Source organism: Eretmochelys imbricata, chromosome 7 (genome assembly GCF_965152235.1).
Source record: "Eretmochelys imbricata isolate rEreImb1 chromosome 7, rEreImb1.hap1, whole genome shotgun sequence".
Taxonomy (NCBI): Eukaryota; Metazoa; Chordata; order Testudines; family Cheloniidae; genus Eretmochelys; species Eretmochelys imbricata.
In genome coordinates, this window is record NC_135578.1 from 56872795 (window position 1) to 56889924 (window position 17130).

The window sequence follows — 17130 nt, forward strand, 5'->3', positions numbered from 1 at the left end:
GCAGGAATCTAATAACCATCTTTGTAGGTCATTTGGTTGTTAGCATATCAAGAGAAAATGTAGGGCATTCACTCGCAAGTCAGTTTGCACCTGTGACATTCTCTCTGGAGCCAAGAGGGAGGATTGGGGGGAAAAGGTCAGGTTCTAGGTGTTTTGCCAGTGTGGACACACATCACACTCGTCATTTAAAAGGCTGGGGAGAAAGTCTCCACTGAACGGCATGGTTTATGCACTTTTACTTCACTGGTCTGAAACAAATGAGGCAGGAAACTTCTAGTTCACCTTCATGTAGCAAGCCCCCAACCAGTCCCAAACCACTGGACACAGGTGGAGGCCCATAAGCCTTTGGCTGAGAGAGAGAGAGAGAAGGTGCATCTGGGACTGAGGATCAGAACTGCTCTGAGCCAGTGGGTGAGGAGAATTCCTCCGGTCCACTGGCTGGAGGCACAAGTAGGCTGAACACTTGGAGCATGGTTCTCCATAGCAGCATATAGACTCTTATACTGACTTGCTTTCCAGTCCGTAAGGAAGGAACGGTCTCTTGTCCAGATGTGCTCCAGCATCAACCAGCTCCCTGGACTCTGGAATGGGAGCGCATCAGGCAACCTTGGTTCTGCTGGGGTTGGATCAGACTGGCCATTATCAGTTCAGTGCCAGTGCTCTAGGTATACCTCTATTTTTATCCTCCCTCAAGTGCCAGTGACAGGAAACAGGAGTTGCAAGCGAATGACTGTCTCCTCTGCTTGTTTTTTAATTTTTGTAATTAAAGAAATACAATTTTTGACAGTGCAAATTAGTTTCATAATCAGAATGCATGCACCGACTATACCAGAGCGCGTAGTATCTGCAGTATTTCCTAGTGTAGCTTGGTTGTAGTTTGTTTTGTGCAACTTGCCCACAAAGACATCTGATCCCCTGATAAATACCCCCCGATTGCTAAACAAAGACATGGCTTTACTCCTGCAGTCATCACTTTTTAGGTACTGTGGTCAAAGAAAGGCACATCAACTTTAAATATACTATCGCCCAGCAGGAAGCGGTTTTATCGTCTGCATTTGCTGATATTATTTGGTGGGGGGAAAAACAATTTGTAGTGTAAGGTGCATGAAAGCTATTCGGCTTTCCCTTTCCACAAACCAAGGCGGGGAATATGCAGCATAGCGGGATATAAAACATACATGTTTTAATGGCACCGTTTTCTAAAATTCATTGTTAATAGTGAAAATGACCATATTTCTTTAACTGCAGAAGCGTGACCGTCTCTAAATTGTGAGCTGTACTAATTCATAAAGTGCCTCTCCATCTGTTGGATTTCGGTATATATGGAGCCTCTGTAATAGTTGATCATGGTCGATATTGAGAAATAAAATATTCAGACCTATTTTCTTGTTCAATTTTATTCCATTAACAAAACAGACTTATCTATGGAGAATACATTCTGTAAGGGCACAAGGGTATATTTCAGGCAACAAGGTATGGGAGAAATAACCAAGAGTTTTATTAACAAAAGCACAAACCTTCCCTTTATGTTTCCCTAATCTCATTTCTACATTCATTATTACTGTGTTTAAAAAAAGAGTGGACCAACTTCATTCATGGTGTAACACCAATGAGGTTACACCACAAATGAATTTAGCCTTTTGTATTGAGTTTCTTTATAACCAACGGGTAATCTCCATTTTCCAAGAAGTAATTTGCAAAAATGCATAGTGCCATGCAGTGGCAGCCAGGTCACATATTATTCAAGTCTAGTGACTTCAATGCAGAGCAAAGCGGAAAGGTCGAACTGTGTTAGATGACACCAAATAGCCCTGACACAAACCAGTCCAGGGGCTTTTCACACACTAATCCCACTCCAAGCTCTCAGACAGAAGTTGTTCTATTTATTGATTCGACACTGTGAAGATCAAGGTCAAGGTTTGGGGTTTTCAGCTAAAAGGACATGGAGGCAAAACACATATTGTTCCATGTCCCTGATCCTCCTAACACTTAGGTATCCTTATAAGTGCGTGATGGGGGAAGGGGAGGGGGCATTTCTGCAGTTTATATACATGCACACAGCCAGTGAAGCTGGTCTTAATTACTCAATGGTACTGACAAAAAATAGTTACTTAACGAAAGAGGCCTTCTGATAAAGATGGTGAACGGTGCTGATGGGGCAGACATTGAGAAGCTGATTTCAGAGGCGCTGGGGCCCTTCTATTCCCATACCAGCCCTCTTGATCTACCACCTCAGATTTTCATTTCTAAACACTGAGCCATATTGTACCTAAACTAAACAAAACAAAAAAAAGGAGAACCAAACCCTGAAAACGACCCACCTCAACCAGGAAACAAACTGAGCAAAAGCACTTCTCAGTCTGCATTTATTGCTTTGCTAGCAAAAAGTCTGTCCATACGCAACAATACAAAACATCTGTTGAAAGACACTGAAAAGAGAACTTTTAAAATTTCATGTAGAAAGATAACACCCTGATTCAAAAAAAATTACTGAACCCTCCTTTCATATGAGGCCACACCACTTCATATGAAAGCACAGTGATATTTTCTGGCTTCTATTTCTGGTTCCAAATCAGGAAGTTTATGATTAAGATTAAAAAATACACTGCAAATTGGATTTAAAAGCCCAGTTTTAAAAAGTGAATTTGCTTTGTTTTGTTCCTGATGTCACCATCATTTATTAAAACAGAAAGAATTAAAATCTAATTTACTTGCTGCTCGTGATGTGTATTTTCACTGACCAAGCTGAGTGAAACGCGAGATATGAATAGACCAGTCAGTTTCTGTTTTCAGTCATTTTCTAGTCATCCGAACTTTCCTGATCTCCTGCACAATTTGGCTTGCAAACGCTGCCGGGTCTGAAGATTTGTAAAAGCCTATTTTTAAAAGACGAACTTCTAAACACATTTGAACTGATGTTTCCTGATAATAATTAACTTGTGAAATGATTAAAGTAATAACCAAACTTATTTTGTAACTCAAAAACCACTCAGGGTCCACTCTGAGTGAGGTCCGAGTTGCTTCTTGTTTTGCTGATGGGCCTGCTCACGGGTGACGTGTGTCATGGAGCTTTCCAAACCTTCAGCCTCTCATGGAGCTCTGCTCAGACAGCGACGCTGTTGGGGATGCGGTTTGGGGAAAGGTAATAGTAGGGTAGTTTTTTGTTCTTGTTCCGTTCAGTGATGACGCTGACGATCTCATCAAGGTCCTTGCAGAATTTCATCATGGCCTGCTTCACCGGCTTCTCTACAAAGTGCTCATCTGGGTACATACCCAGGAACAGCTAATCGTAGAAGACACAAAGAGATCACTCTTGGAGCAGGCTGGAGATAAACCCTGGAGCCCCAACTGTTCTGTCTAAACGTCCCATCCTGCAGTAATGCAACCCTCTCTCCTGGGACACATCAGCACAGCTGCTAGAGACTTTGGTCTGTTTGGATTCTAAAGAAAAGCCGCACAACGTACCCTTTTGCCATCATGCAGCTCCCTGCTTTGGGCAACTACTCCAGAGTGTCCCTAGGAGGCTTCCATTGTTTCACCCTTTGAGTTGAGGCTCTTACAGAAAGGTATCACTGTACATACCCTCAGTCAACCCCCATCCCTTCAAAATGTGTTCTACAAACCTGCATGAATTTGGCCACACAGCCCCTTTGCAAGGTAGGTGAGTATCATTATCCCATTTACAGAGGAGGAAACAGGCAGTGAGAGGCAAAGTGATTTGCGCAGAGCCAGGAACAGAACCCAGATCTCCTGCTTCCCAGTTTATGTGGTTTTGCCATGACCCTCCTTCTGCCCTCTCCCAAAACTCTAGGTCACTGTACCCTCTTGGTTGGAGCCATGGTAGAGATACAGTAGTTGGCAGTGCACAGCCCACTTGCCAGTGGGACCGGCAGGCGTGATATCACTGCCCAAGTCGTTTGAAGGATTGAGGTCACAAAGCAACCAGTTCTGTGGTTCTACAAGCAGTCAAGTGAAGAATGTTAACCCCTTCCTTGCCTTGTGAGATGAGTGAACCCGGAGCAGTCACACTCCTGAGAGAGAATAGACCAAGTCTTGAACTTACTTCGTTCTCCTGGAACTGGCTTAAGGCCCAGACAGCTCCAAGATGCCAACAAGAGCGACCCCTGTCTGGCAAGCTCTCGACAATGTGCTCAATTGTGACTGTCCCCTTTTTTGTAGGGGGAGGCTGCCGCATGGTCGGAGGGGAGTTGGGAATCCAGGAACACCAGTCATACTGAGCAATGCAAAACAAAGCAAGAGAGCGCAATGAAAATCACAACCATCAGCATTTAGGAAAGTCACTAATACAGCATTATCGTAGCCACGTAGATCCCAGGATATTAGAGAGACAAGGCAGGTGAGGTCATATCTTTTTTTGGACTAACTTCCGTTGGCGAGAGAGACAAGCTCTCTTATACAGAGTTCTTCCTCAGGTCACCTGAAGAAGAAGAGTTCTGGGTAAGCTCGAAAGCTTGTCTCTCTGGCCAACAGAACTTGATCCAGGGAAAGATATTACCTCTTCTGCCTTGTCTCTCTGATGTCCTGGGAGCACATTGTCAAAACCAAGGAAGATTTTGCTTCTTACTGTGAGTCTTTCCAGTCCCTCCAGAGCAGAGGTATACTGGCCTGGGATGTTTGGGATACTGAAAGCAATCTACTTTATACAGTAAATTGATGCTATTTTTCCTGGCTGGGCACAATTTTTAATTAGGTTCTCCCAGGCCAAAATGGGTCTGCCTACATGAAGAAAACAGGGTGTGTGTGTGTGTGGTGGGGGGGATAGCAGTGGGGCTGGGGGTTAGAGTCAGGTGACTTGAAACACCCCGTCACCTAGTGTAGATGCAGTTTACCACGTTTAAAATCATGTTAGCCTTGACTATCCCTCAAAGTTATAAAAGGACAAGGTAATAGGATTTTAAAAGGATTAAATTGTGTCTACACTAGGTATTAAGGGGCATTTTCAGTCATGTTGGTTAACTTGAATCAACTAACTGAGTTTAGGAAAGCACTTTTTTTGTAGTCCAGACAGACCCACTGGAAGACTATTCAAGTCTGGTGAGACACTTAATTTGTTCCACGTAGGTGATAAGGGGAGATTATTATACATTTTGTTTTCCAAAGCTGTTCAATATTGGAGAATAAAAGGGATTCTAAAGGTAGGCTGTTTTGTGGTGGGTATACTGCCAGCACAGGTTATGCTGGGATACCCGTTATCATGAAAGAATATATGAACATAGGAACAGCAATACTGGGTCAGAACCAAAGGTCCATCTAGCCCAATATCCTGTCTTCTGACAGTGGCCAATGCCAGGTGCCCCAGAGGGAATGAACAGAACAGGTAATCATCAAGTGATCCACCCGCTGTCGCCCATTCCCAGCTTCTGGCAAACAGAGGCTAGGGACACCATCCCCGCCCATCCTGCCTAATAGACATTGATGGACCTATCCTCCATGAATTCATCTAGTTATTTTTTGAACCCAGTTATAGTCTTGGCCTTCACAACATCTTCTGGCAAGGAGTTCCACAGGTTGACTGTGCGTGGTCTGAAAAAATACTTCCTTTTGTTTGTTTTAAACCTGCTGCCTATTAATTTCATTTGGTGACCCCTAGTTCTTGTGTTATGTGAAGGAGTAAATAACACTTCCTTATTTACTTTCTCCACACCAGTCATGATTTTATAGACCTCTACCATATCCCCCCTTAGTTGTCTCTTTTCCAAGCTGAAAAGTCCCAGTCTTATTAATCTCTCCTCATCTGGAAGTTGTTCTATGCCTCTAATCATTTTTATTGCCCTTTTCTGAACCTTTTCCAATTCCAATATATCTTTTTTGAGGTGGGGCGACCACATCTACATGCAGTATTCAAGCTGTGGGCGTACCATGGATTTATATAGAGGCAATGTGATATTTTCTGTCTTATTATCTATACCTTTCACAATGATTCCCAACATTCTGTTCGCAATGTACCACGATGAGTCCCATCATGGGACCTAAAAACAAGCAAGTGTCTCAGTAAACTTTAAAATGGCCTGAGATCCACTTCCTCATTGGTTGAGGTTATTGAACTTTTAAAAATTTTACCCAACATGACCTAAGAGTCTAAGTCCCACTGACTTTCCATGAAAGTTAGCCTTCTAAATCCCTTCTGAAAATGGGACTTAGGCATGTTTGAAAATTTTACCCATAATCTAAACACTGTAGCCAAAATGTTCAAATCTGGGACTCAAGTTAGGCACCAAAATCCATATTTAGGCATTGAAATAAGTGGCCTTCCAAAAGGCACGGTTCCCATGGATTTTGATGGTGTTTGCAGGTGGCTAGGCAGGTATTTTAGCATAGAAGGGCAACTGAGCATGTAACCATACATTTAAAAAAAAAAGTTCCCAGTCCAAGCCACTGTGGCTGCACATCCCAACTGATATGAGCACTATTCTTCTTGAAAAGAATGTGTGAACCCCAAGCAGGAAATGAAGGGGTTAATGAGGGCCCGAGAGGCCAATTAACCCACCTGGATGCATCTGGAGAGTGAGCGAGGCTTAATTAAAGGTGAATCTCAGCTGGGGAGGAGCTGGCTGGTTGCCTTAAAGACTGGCAGGCTGGGGTTGCTGCAGGGAGAAACTCTGCAGTCACTCTCTGGGACTAGAGAGTGGAGACAGTGGGAGGATCAAAGAGGAAGTCTGGGAGAGAGTTGGCCTTGGGACCCACTCCTGAGTAGAGAAGTCTGGCTAGAGGCCCACAGAGACATGGAGCAGCTGCTGGGGGTGGAGCAGGCTCCGATGGGGAGCCCTCATATTGGACTAGACTCCTGGAAGAGAGCTCTTTCAGGCGTTAGATTGAGAAATGAAAAAAGGCAAGTCTGAGGAAGGCAGAAGTTGGTTTTAAGATTCTGCTGTTGGTTTGGGATTATGTTGGGAGAGTCCAGTGAGTCCTGGCCCTGAGAGAAGGGTGAACCTAGGGATGCAGGGGGGAGAAGGCCTGGGAAAAGACCACAGCAGGAAGAAGCTCAGGAAGGAAGCTGGGGGTGGATCTGAATAAACAGACCCTGCCTGCTCACCAGAGGGTCCCTGGGCTGGAACCCTCAGGAGAGGGAGAGCCTGGTGTCTCCTACCAGCCACTGGGGAAGGAGGCATGAAGCCCCCCCAGATATAAGGGGATAGGGACACTGGAAAGCCCTGAGCCACGGGTGTGCAAAGCCCGGAGGACCCAGCGTCGGGGCCAAAGACTGGACATAAGGAGATTGGACATTTGTTAGACTCCCTGGCAGGGAGGGGATTAACCATGACCTGGCCAGGGGGCTGAGTCGCGAGAGGAGGCGGGCCACTGTGGGACTGGGGCGATGGTCAACAGGAGACACCCCACGAGAAGAGAGCTGCTGCTCCACACCCAGCCATGAGGGTGGTGCTCCAGCAATGCGTCCAACTCTTCTACACCCGTACCTGACCAAAATTCACAGCCGCGTGCTGGGCTGACGCCGTGAATATCGCCACAGTGAGATATTCCGATAGCTTCTCGCGGGTCTTGATTGTCTTTGGAAATCCTAAAAGACGGAGGAGAAGAAAGCTGGAAATAAGGTTTGGATCAGTTACGGCGCACCTGAGTTATTGGCCAGCGGTAGGTCAAACAGTGCACGGTTTTCTGGTCCTGGCTTCTGCTACTGATCTGCCGGGTGGCCTTGGGGCCTCTCTGATCCTCAGCAACCCATCTGTAAAATGGTGGATACACTGGCCCACCTCACAGGGGGCTTTTAAGACTTCACTGATGTTTGTAAGGCCCTGTGAGATCCTCAGGTGAAAGGTTCTATATGAAGGCAAAGGGTGTTTTTATATTTAAAAACAATTCCACTCTATACCTTCGGACCAGGCCCCCAGCAGCTAAGGACATGAATGAGAGCGGAGAACTCTCAGCCATTCCCCTTTCACCTCAGTTCACAATTCAAGCTGAGCTATGTCTAAAAGGTCTGGCGAGTAAATGACCTAGGAAGCAAAGGGACAATGATGTGTGATTAGCCTGAAGGCAGCATTTAAGTGATGGTGGGAGGTGGGGAAATGACCATTCTAAACCTGCGTGGGAAACAAGGGGAGGAGGAACAGAAATATTCACATCAGACACCCTTAAGACTAGGTATAACCAAGTGGAGCTCCAAAGAGGTGATTGCAGAGAAAGCCACGCTTTTGTTAACCTATGGGAGGCAGCTGGGGGTAGAAAAGGGAGTAGAGGGGTCTCCTGTGCAGAATGCTCTTCCCGCCAGCACAGATTTCCCCACCCTTCCTTGAGGCCAGACTGTGGAGGGAGGGGGAAGGGGAATGCATATATAGGGTGGTGAGACCAGAGTCACATAATCTATGGGCAGATCCAATTCCAGCCAGCTACTTTCAAGAACGGGGAAGCAGAGAGAAGAGAAAGCGAAAGTGAATCCAGCTTTGAAAGCGTTGTGAGGGTTGCACACCTCCAAGTGTGGAATACCTTAATAGCAAGGCAGCGATGGCATGACACTGGGTGAATCTGAAGGGCAGGGAGATACAGGTATAGCCAGTGCCCTCCTTGCTTACAGCAGGGCTTGGACTAGATGAATCGAAGATGCTTTTCTATTTATTATTTGCATTGTCCTGAGGCCCCGACCATAATAAAGGCCCCATTGTGCACAAAACTATACCTGTCCCAAGAAACTTACAAACCAAACAGACAAGATGAAGCCCAGTTATCCCCAATGTACAGACAGGGAGCTGACAGACAGATTAGAACCCTGATCTCCTGAGTTCCAGCCCAGTGCCTTAACCACAAATCTGGGAGGGAGGGACTCCAAGGCTTTGGGGTGCGTCGCTTTGAGTGTTGGCTGGCACCATGGAAGTCTCAGCCCTGACCAGGCTGACACATCTCACCTGAAGACTTGTTACCGTTCATTCCATAGACATAGACATCTTTGACGAAGGCCTGGAGCTCGATGTCCTCACACACGACCTCATCGCTCTTGTAGTAGATGTCAATCACGTCCATCATGAAGCTTCAGCCACAGCAAGGGAACAAAGAGCAGAAGGGAAGCCCTGTCATTCCCTGGAGACCCTTTGCCGAGGTGTCTCAGAAAGCACATCAAACATTGCACTGGCAGGCGGGCACAGCCGCAATCTTCCAAACGTGCATTTGCTCCCAGGACAGGAGGCAGCAGAGGGTGCAGGGCTCCATGATCTCAGAGGGCCTCATTGATGGCAATGTGGCTTGGGTGGGGAGTCCCTCTAGCAGCTCCAAGTCATCTGCAGCTATGGCATTATCTCTGGCCTTTGCACATCTCCTTCAGCCTGCTCAGAATGACATCACTCCCTGATTCCCCCACCCCTGTTCTTTGACTCCCTCCATTCATTCTCTCTGGCCTCCTCAATCAAGTCTGCATTTCTTGCCTTCCCCTTTGAGGCTCTACTCCTGCCTAGATCTCTGATGACATTTCTTCACACTCCCTTCTGCCCAAATCTCCCTTTCTCTCCTTCTCCGTCTTTACACTCTTTTCCTGGAGCTCCTTCCTAACCCGGTGCACTAAGTGATCAGCCTCTCTCTATTCCAACACTTCCATTGAACTCCCTCCCTCTGCAAAGGCTGCTGACACAAAGTGCTCTTAAACAAAATCCTGTAACAGCCGGAGATAAAGCTCTCCAACTTCTGCACTTTGAGAGTAGAGAAACTGAACTACTCGTTAACGAAGGATGATTCACTGAGGACCAGATTCTGACACCCTCCCCCATGCCATCTAGCACCTGCAAGCACTCCCATTGGCTGCCATGGGGCTATCTATGGAGTAAAGTACTATTCAGTATTTGTAATGGCATATAAGCAAGATTAATCAGTAAAGGGGAGAAAAACACCACCCAGCGCATCAAGAAAATAACCGCATGAAAGTTGGGACCTCCTTGCCTTTCATATGGGATCTAACAGTGCCGGGATACTCAAGATAAACAGCTGCCAAACCAAGAGCTGAGCATGGGAGAGAAGAACGTGAACCGGAGTTTCCAAATATTATGACTATTAATAATGTGCACTAATGCTTTTCATATGAAAGAGTCCCAGCAATCAGTAAGATAAAGATCTTTACTGAATTCACTTGAAAAAGTCATGTGATCAGAGACGAAAGGGCTTTTAAAAAAAAAAAACCTAAAGGGGGAAAAACAAGAATTTTTGAAAAGCAGAACATGAGGGAGAACAGCCATATGAATCAGTCAGTTCTGCGAGTGTGATTCAAATGACTGTGTGAGAATGCAACTTTTTACGCAGTGCATCTGCCCTGCTGTGCGTGTACACAGTCCGAGCTGCTGGCAAAACTCAGGCCTTGCCCACACGAGAAAGTGGCACTGGTTTAACTTAAATTGCTTTTTAAACTAGTGCAAATCTTGGTGGGGATCTGCTTTCAGTTCAAGAGGGCTTTAATTCAGTTTAGCTGAAGCCTAGTTTGGTTTAAGCCAGAATAAGTCACTCTGAAACCAAAATAACGGCCTGTCCACACGTGAAATCACAACTCTCTAGTGTGAATGAGGCCTGTTGGCCCTGCAGAGCTAACAGCTCTGGGACAGGAAGATGAATTCATCCATCATTGACAGAACAATTGATTATGTTCCATCTTGTGGACAAATTCCACCCTCGTTTAACCCCATGCAATCCTACTGAAAAGCATGTGGCTGCACAGGTGTCTCTGGGGGCAGAATTTGGCCGGCAGAATCTCTGTCGCTGGTCAAGACACACAAGAAGGAAAGTACCTGGCATGACTCCCAGAGCCCAGGTTCAATTTGCAGGGCTGGCAACAAACTTCCCACCTTTCTCGTCTCCCCCCGCCCCCAACATTTTTACTTACAAGAAAAGACAGGCAGGTTTGATCCAAAGTGACAAATAAACTGGAATCCCAGGATAGAGTTTCTGCCCCTCCTTTTTCGAGCAGAAGTGTCACAGACACAGTGTCTCTTACCTCTTGATTGCCTCCCAGACTTTGATGCCATCATCCCGATAGTAGTAATATGGAATATCTTCCTTGCTGTCCATCCCTTTGGCTTTGATTTCCGTTGGGAAGCAGAGGGAACTGTAGGTAAGTTCTTTCATTGCTCGCTGGACCATCTGCACATGTCCACCTCCGCCAGTGGCATTCGCCTTCAGTGTAAAAAACGAGACGCAAGAGCATTAGGAGAACGTGGCTGCCCTTGCCAAGGCCTCACACGCTGTCTTGTCTGCCTCCCAGCAGCTGGTATGGGAGCAGGTCCGCACATTTTTCTGCAGGAGAAACTCAAACCTCCATGCGAATTACTTATGGCTTAGCCAGACTGAGTGAGACTGCACATTTGGGTTTGGCTGTTTCACACTCATTTAGCGGATAATCATTCATACCCAGGGTTTTTCCAGACTGGTTTTCTCCCACGTATAGCATCTCCTAATAATACCTTCCATTTATTGCCAAAGGATCCCAAAACACTTTACCACACATGCATATGCACACGCACCCCAGAATCACCTGGCCTGTCACTAGAACACAGTCACTTCTGGGGTGGAACATGCCAGTAGCTTAACCGTGCACCATAATTGTACACAACAGTTTACGACAGGAGGCGAAGATGGATACAGCATCCAATTCGAGGGGCGGTAAGGGTGGCAGTATGTAATTACTCAAACTGGAATTTGGCCAAAACAACTGGATCACTTCTTACGAAATGTGCTATGGGACCAAATCAGAAGTGGCCAAGGCTTCAGTTTACATCTCATGTGGAAGTATGGCATGCCCGTAACAAGCTGCATCATAACAGCATCAGATTAAATATTTCGAAAAAATGTTCTTCCCTCTAAGTTTCTCTCTGTCTAACATATGGCCCCACCACCTTCCTATCACTCATCTTATATTTACTGAATTCTAGCTGCTTTTTAACCTAATCATCTGCATCTGACCCCAAATGGAAACTGCTCTCAGTGGAGGCTTATTTATTGAAAGACAGCAAAATCATTATCTGCAAGCATCCCAAGCTGCAGTAATTCACACAACACTTATCTCATTTTCACTGGTTACCAGCTGGCCTCCTGCCTGCCTGATTCTCTGCCAGTATAAGGCAGGGTTTTTCCTTCAGTGAGCAGTTACCTGTGAACTTCTGCGTGGAGTTGCCTGCAGTGCATACATGATGCGGTACCACAGACACGGTGCTGAGAAGTTCAGAGCAGATCCAGCCATGCTTAGCTAGTGAGATCTGAAACAACTGCAGTCCAAAGTGGAATGGCTGCAAGTTGATAGCAGCAGCAGTTCCAAAATTCATCATCACAAAGCCATGACTCTACTGTTTTTTGCAATTCAAGGAAATGGTGGTCAGGACTGACACAGGGGACTGGTGATCCATAGAAACCTATCTTGCTTTCAGCATCGCTTCTAGCAGGGTGTTTAGTGAGACCTGGTTTATCTCCTTGTCTTATCAGACCCTTACACTATTTTTCATAAACAAGCCAGTTTCCATGCAAATAATTAAACACTTCAAAAATGAAGTCTAAGAGCTACATTTAAATAACGTTAACTTTTGGGCACAAACAACACAGCAATGACATCTAGTATTCAACACACAAATACCATGACTAAATATCTTCACAAGCGCCTAAAGTCCCATTTTCACTTCTGAAAATGGGCCATAGCCTCCTAAATCACTCAGGTGCTTTTGAAAATTTTACCCTACAGCCCTATAATGTACAAACATACCATGTGTTTGCCTCTATATCTATAAAATTATACACGTCTGCATATAATTTTGTGCATCTGTATATGCACACATGCACTTGCATATTATCTAAGCTCAGTTCACATAATCCAAACAGCCATTAGTGCCTATGATTACTACAGACCCCATTCAGTTTTGAATTGGTCAATTAAAGGTGAAAGGCAGTATCTTCATGTTGTCTCGTGCAACTTTTTGAATATCTAGCACAAGAAAAAAACCACAGCACAACAGGGAAGGGAGTAAGCTTTACAGTCAGAGGAAGGGTTGCAGGGAAGTAGACGGGGGAAGGAAAGCAGAAGCATGATTGTCTCACCTTGTCAAAGAGACCACATTCACAGATGAGCTGCTCTCGGGCTTTGGTGTTGATGGCTATTGTGAAGCGCACATGGGGTACCAGGAGCTGTGTAGGGAAAGAGAAATGAGAAAGGAGCACAGTTTGATTCACCCTTTATGATTTCATCTCATAGCAACTGTCTGACAAGTATAAAGACCTGAAATTCCAGACTTTGATGTGATGTCACCTTGGAGTACAACCAACCAATCTATACAACTAATACAACTTTGTTTTCTCCTGGTTCTTCAAAATATTCAGCCCACAGAAAGGAGAAAAGTGCCCAGAAAGCTGCAAACCTTTGTAAGTTTTGAGCCACTGCTTCTCAGTCAGCCCTTGTTGAAACAGAGGGATCATCTCTCCGGCACATGCTCTCGCTAGAATCTATTATTATTCCTTGAAAGCAATTACCTACCTTGAAAAGGGGGTGCACAGCAGGCAGCTGCCGGAACATGGCTATACCAAACACTTCTGAAATTAAGTGTGTCCGCAGAAGATGAGTCACCGTCTGATGCATGTGGAAATCCGAAGAGCGAACCCAAATTTTGGCCAGTAACCAGTCGTATTTGTCATCTGACGGGAGGAAAATGGGATTGTCTGGTCCAGGAGTTTGATTGATCTGAAAGAGTTAAAAAATCATTTTTTAAAACACTGCCCATAACAATGCACAGTGCCCCATTAATAGCTCAGACAACAAACATACCTGGATAGCAATGGGAACTATCTTATTCTCCATGTTCTTATACAGTAAGCAGATGGGTGCAGACAGGTACTGTAATGTGCAAGGGTCTGTTTTGTTGGCATCAACACCATCCAGCAGTTCATAGTCCACTAGGAAAATGTTCCCTTGCTGCAGAAAGAGAAAAGGGGGCAATACATTTAAGCAGAGAGAGGGAAGGGGGCACAGGAACCGACTCACCAGACCAGAGCATTCTGCCTCTGACAGTCTCAGATGCTTTGGAGAAGGTGCAAGATACCCCATAGTGGACTATTACAGAATAATTTGCCCATGTGGGAAGTTTCTTCTAACCCCCATCAGGTTAGAGGTTGGTTTATGCCCTGTAATCATAGGCTGGCAGTTGGATCAGGTTAGCCCAAGCTGTGCTTCGTTTAACTTACCATTTAAAGACCTAACTTCTTTCTAGGAGGGCTGTTTGCTTTACTGACGTGCATCTTGCTGGGGCTCAACAGCTTTTTATCCAGCTTGGCTTTTCTTATGCATGAGATACGATGATCATTTGTAGAATACATTCGCCACATCTCTGTGGTACTTCACCGGGGTCAACTGGGTTGAGTCCGCACAGTCCAACATTCCCAGTTTGCTTTAGCAAAGAGTTATGCTCTTTTTAGGCATTTGCATTGTGGTCACTTGGCATGTGCCATCACATCACACTGCCAGCCCAGGACAGATTATATACCAAGAGCAATGGCTTATCCCCACCTCCAGGTTTCTTTGCCATTGCGACTCCACTCTGCATGATGTAGGAGAGCAATTTCTCTAATAGAAATTGGACTAAAACTTGCCTACTCAATACTCAAACTGCAGGTGTTTGCCGAGGAAGTGAAAAAAGTAAGCAGAATTGCTCTAGTCTCAAAAGTTAGCTTTGCCATTACAAACCACATGAAAGAAGATAACTGAAACCATGCCAGGATAGCACAGTGATTGGAGTGTTGTTATAAATATGGAGAGACAAAGTGAAAGAACGAGTCAATGCTCATTCAATGCTGTACCTTTATTTCCTCTTCGAGAGTCAGGTTCCTTTCCAGACTGCATTCTACCATATCGGTGGTAACTGGAAGCTTTTTGGGTAGCTCTCTGCATCTTTTGATCATTACAGGATTGCATCCATTCAGGAACTGGTATCCAAACATAAAATCTTCCTGCCAGTGCTGCATCACGTATTCTGAAGGAGACACAAGATGACAGAACAAGGAGTAATGGTCTCAAGTTGCAGTGGGGGAGGTTTAGGTTGGATATTAGGAAAAACTTTTTCCCTAGGAGTGTGGTGAAGCACTGGAATGCGTGACCTAGGGAGATGGTGGAATCTCCTTCCTTAGAAGTTTTTAAGGTCCTGCTTGACAAAGCCCTGGCTGGGATGATTTATTTGGGGATTGGTCCTGCTTTGAGCAGGGGTTTGGACTAGATGGCCTCTGAGGTCCCTTCCAACCCTGATATTCTATGATTCTATACAGCACCCATATCACTACCTGCTGATGGTTTTTGCATTATACTGTGCACAGACCCTCACTAAGTAAATGAGATATCCAGAAAAGGATTGTTTTTCATTATCTTTTGTGTCCTACATGTAATAGGGATTTATAACAGACACTCAAATTAAACTGCCCTTGTAGATAATAAAATATCTTCACTGTTCATTTTCTGTTCTAAGCTATTGCACATTGTGTCATTAAACAACCACTCTGTTCCCACCCACTTGTGGCTGCATTTCAGTAGGGAGTGAAGCAATTCTTGAACACAAAAAGTTTGCAAAGCATTTTGGAAACCTTTTGGTGCTGTAGAGATGTAAGATCATTAGGTATGGGAATGAATTGTAACCATACATAGAGATTCTGCATCCACTTGTACTAGATTAGGCAACATTACACTAACAAAATGCAAAATTCATTCAGCCTTTGTATTTTTTGCCATTCGATTACTTTTGTGTTGCCCTTGCTGTTTTCCACCATTATCTTGTGTTGTACATTTCATAATGCCATGCTGCCATTCCAGCCAATGAAACATGAGAAAGGAACACACAGTATTCAAATTTCAACATCAGGTTACATCAAAAGAAAGTTCAGTTGATGCCTCATGGGGGGCGGGGGAAGATTTCCAGGATTTCTTATTTTCAACCACACCAGACATTTTGATGAAAGCTCCTTCTTGTCTACTCTAGCTTAAAGCAAGAAGACCACAGACATATGGAAACATAAAGATGAATGGATCTGAAAAGTAATATATTTCGAGACAGCAATTGCTTTCTACCAGAAGTAAAATATTGTGGATTGCTTCAAGATTATATTTCCATCATGTCTGCAAATTGCACCATGATTTTGTATCTATACTGGAAGTTGGGATGAGGTGGCAACATTTCTCATGTTTGGGACAGAAACCATGGGATTGCAAAGAACAGTAACTTGAACTCATCCTCATATTGGTCCCGATTCTGCAAACACTTACACATATGCTTAGCTTTAAGCAGGGGAATGGTCATATTAAGCATTAATCCTAATTAAATCAAAGTCAAGCACACACACAAATGTTTGTAGCATTGGAGAGCCTTATTAGGACAGAAAAGTTATTAGTTAATTTACATGGCTTTCATTTATAATAAAGTAAAGTACTTTAGGAAGCAATCTTATTACATGTAACAAAATATTGTAATCGGGTTGTAACAGCTCTGCATGCCCTTTGTGGCATTGTTTCTTGTATTCAAGGGATCAGAGGCATTACCCATATTTTTGTTAATTCCCTTTTTGCTCGACTAAACAGTTAATAGCTTCAGGGAATCTATGTATAAAATTCTTAACTAGCACCTGAGGAAGTTTAAAGGGACACCATCAATTTAAAAAACCTAAACATTTTTCTGTCTGAAAATTTTTTACCTACTATTGTTTCAAGTAACAGTGGAGATTATTACAATTAACTGAAAGGGATCAGAGAAAATGTGTTTTATTTTGGTATCTGACAGCACTTGGTGTAGAGTCAGTTTCACTGTTTCCCTTTCGTGGTCAGGGAGGGCCGTTTCCCCTGTTTGTGTGGGTCTTTCACACAGCAACACAAAGAGAAAAACGTAAAACAAATGTGACTGTAAAACCCCAGACATTAGCAGGAGAACTTGGGAGCGGGTGTAATCATAGAAATATCAGACTGGGAGAGGCCTCAAGAGGTCCTAAAGTCCATCCCCCACACGTTAAGGCAGGACCAACACATGAAACTACTTGTGATTCATTTTTGGAAAATGACTAGATTCCGGGTAGCATTTTCACAAGTGTACTTAGGTTTCTATATCCCACTAATTTTCAGTAAGAATTAGGAGCCTAAATCACTTTTGAAAATGGGGCTTTGGTTCTCTGGCCTGG

At 44.4% G+C, this 17130-nt stretch overlaps 1 protein-coding gene across 1 annotated transcript in view; it reads right to left on the minus strand.

Annotated features, from left to right (window-relative positions):
* Positions 1-1379: 1379 nt before the first annotated feature.
* ALOX5 (arachidonate 5-lipoxygenase) overlaps positions 1380-17130 on the minus strand; it is a 53291-nt gene continuing 37540 nt past the window's right edge. The window contains exons 6-14 of the mRNA XM_077822594.1: positions 14779-14951; positions 13751-13897; positions 13463-13666; positions 13030-13116; positions 10943-11121; positions 8880-9001; positions 7437-7537; positions 4064-4234; positions 1380-3283 (exon numbers count right to left, since the gene is read on the minus strand). Of these exons, the coding sequence (XP_077678720.1) occupies positions 3104-3283; positions 4064-4234; positions 7437-7537; positions 8880-9001; positions 10943-11121; positions 13030-13116; positions 13463-13666; positions 13751-13897; positions 14779-14951 (1364 nt within the window). The 3' untranslated portion in view covers positions 1380-3103. The remainder of the gene's footprint in view (positions 3284-4063; positions 4235-7436; positions 7538-8879; positions 9002-10942; positions 11122-13029; positions 13117-13462; positions 13667-13750; positions 13898-14778; positions 14952-17130) is intronic.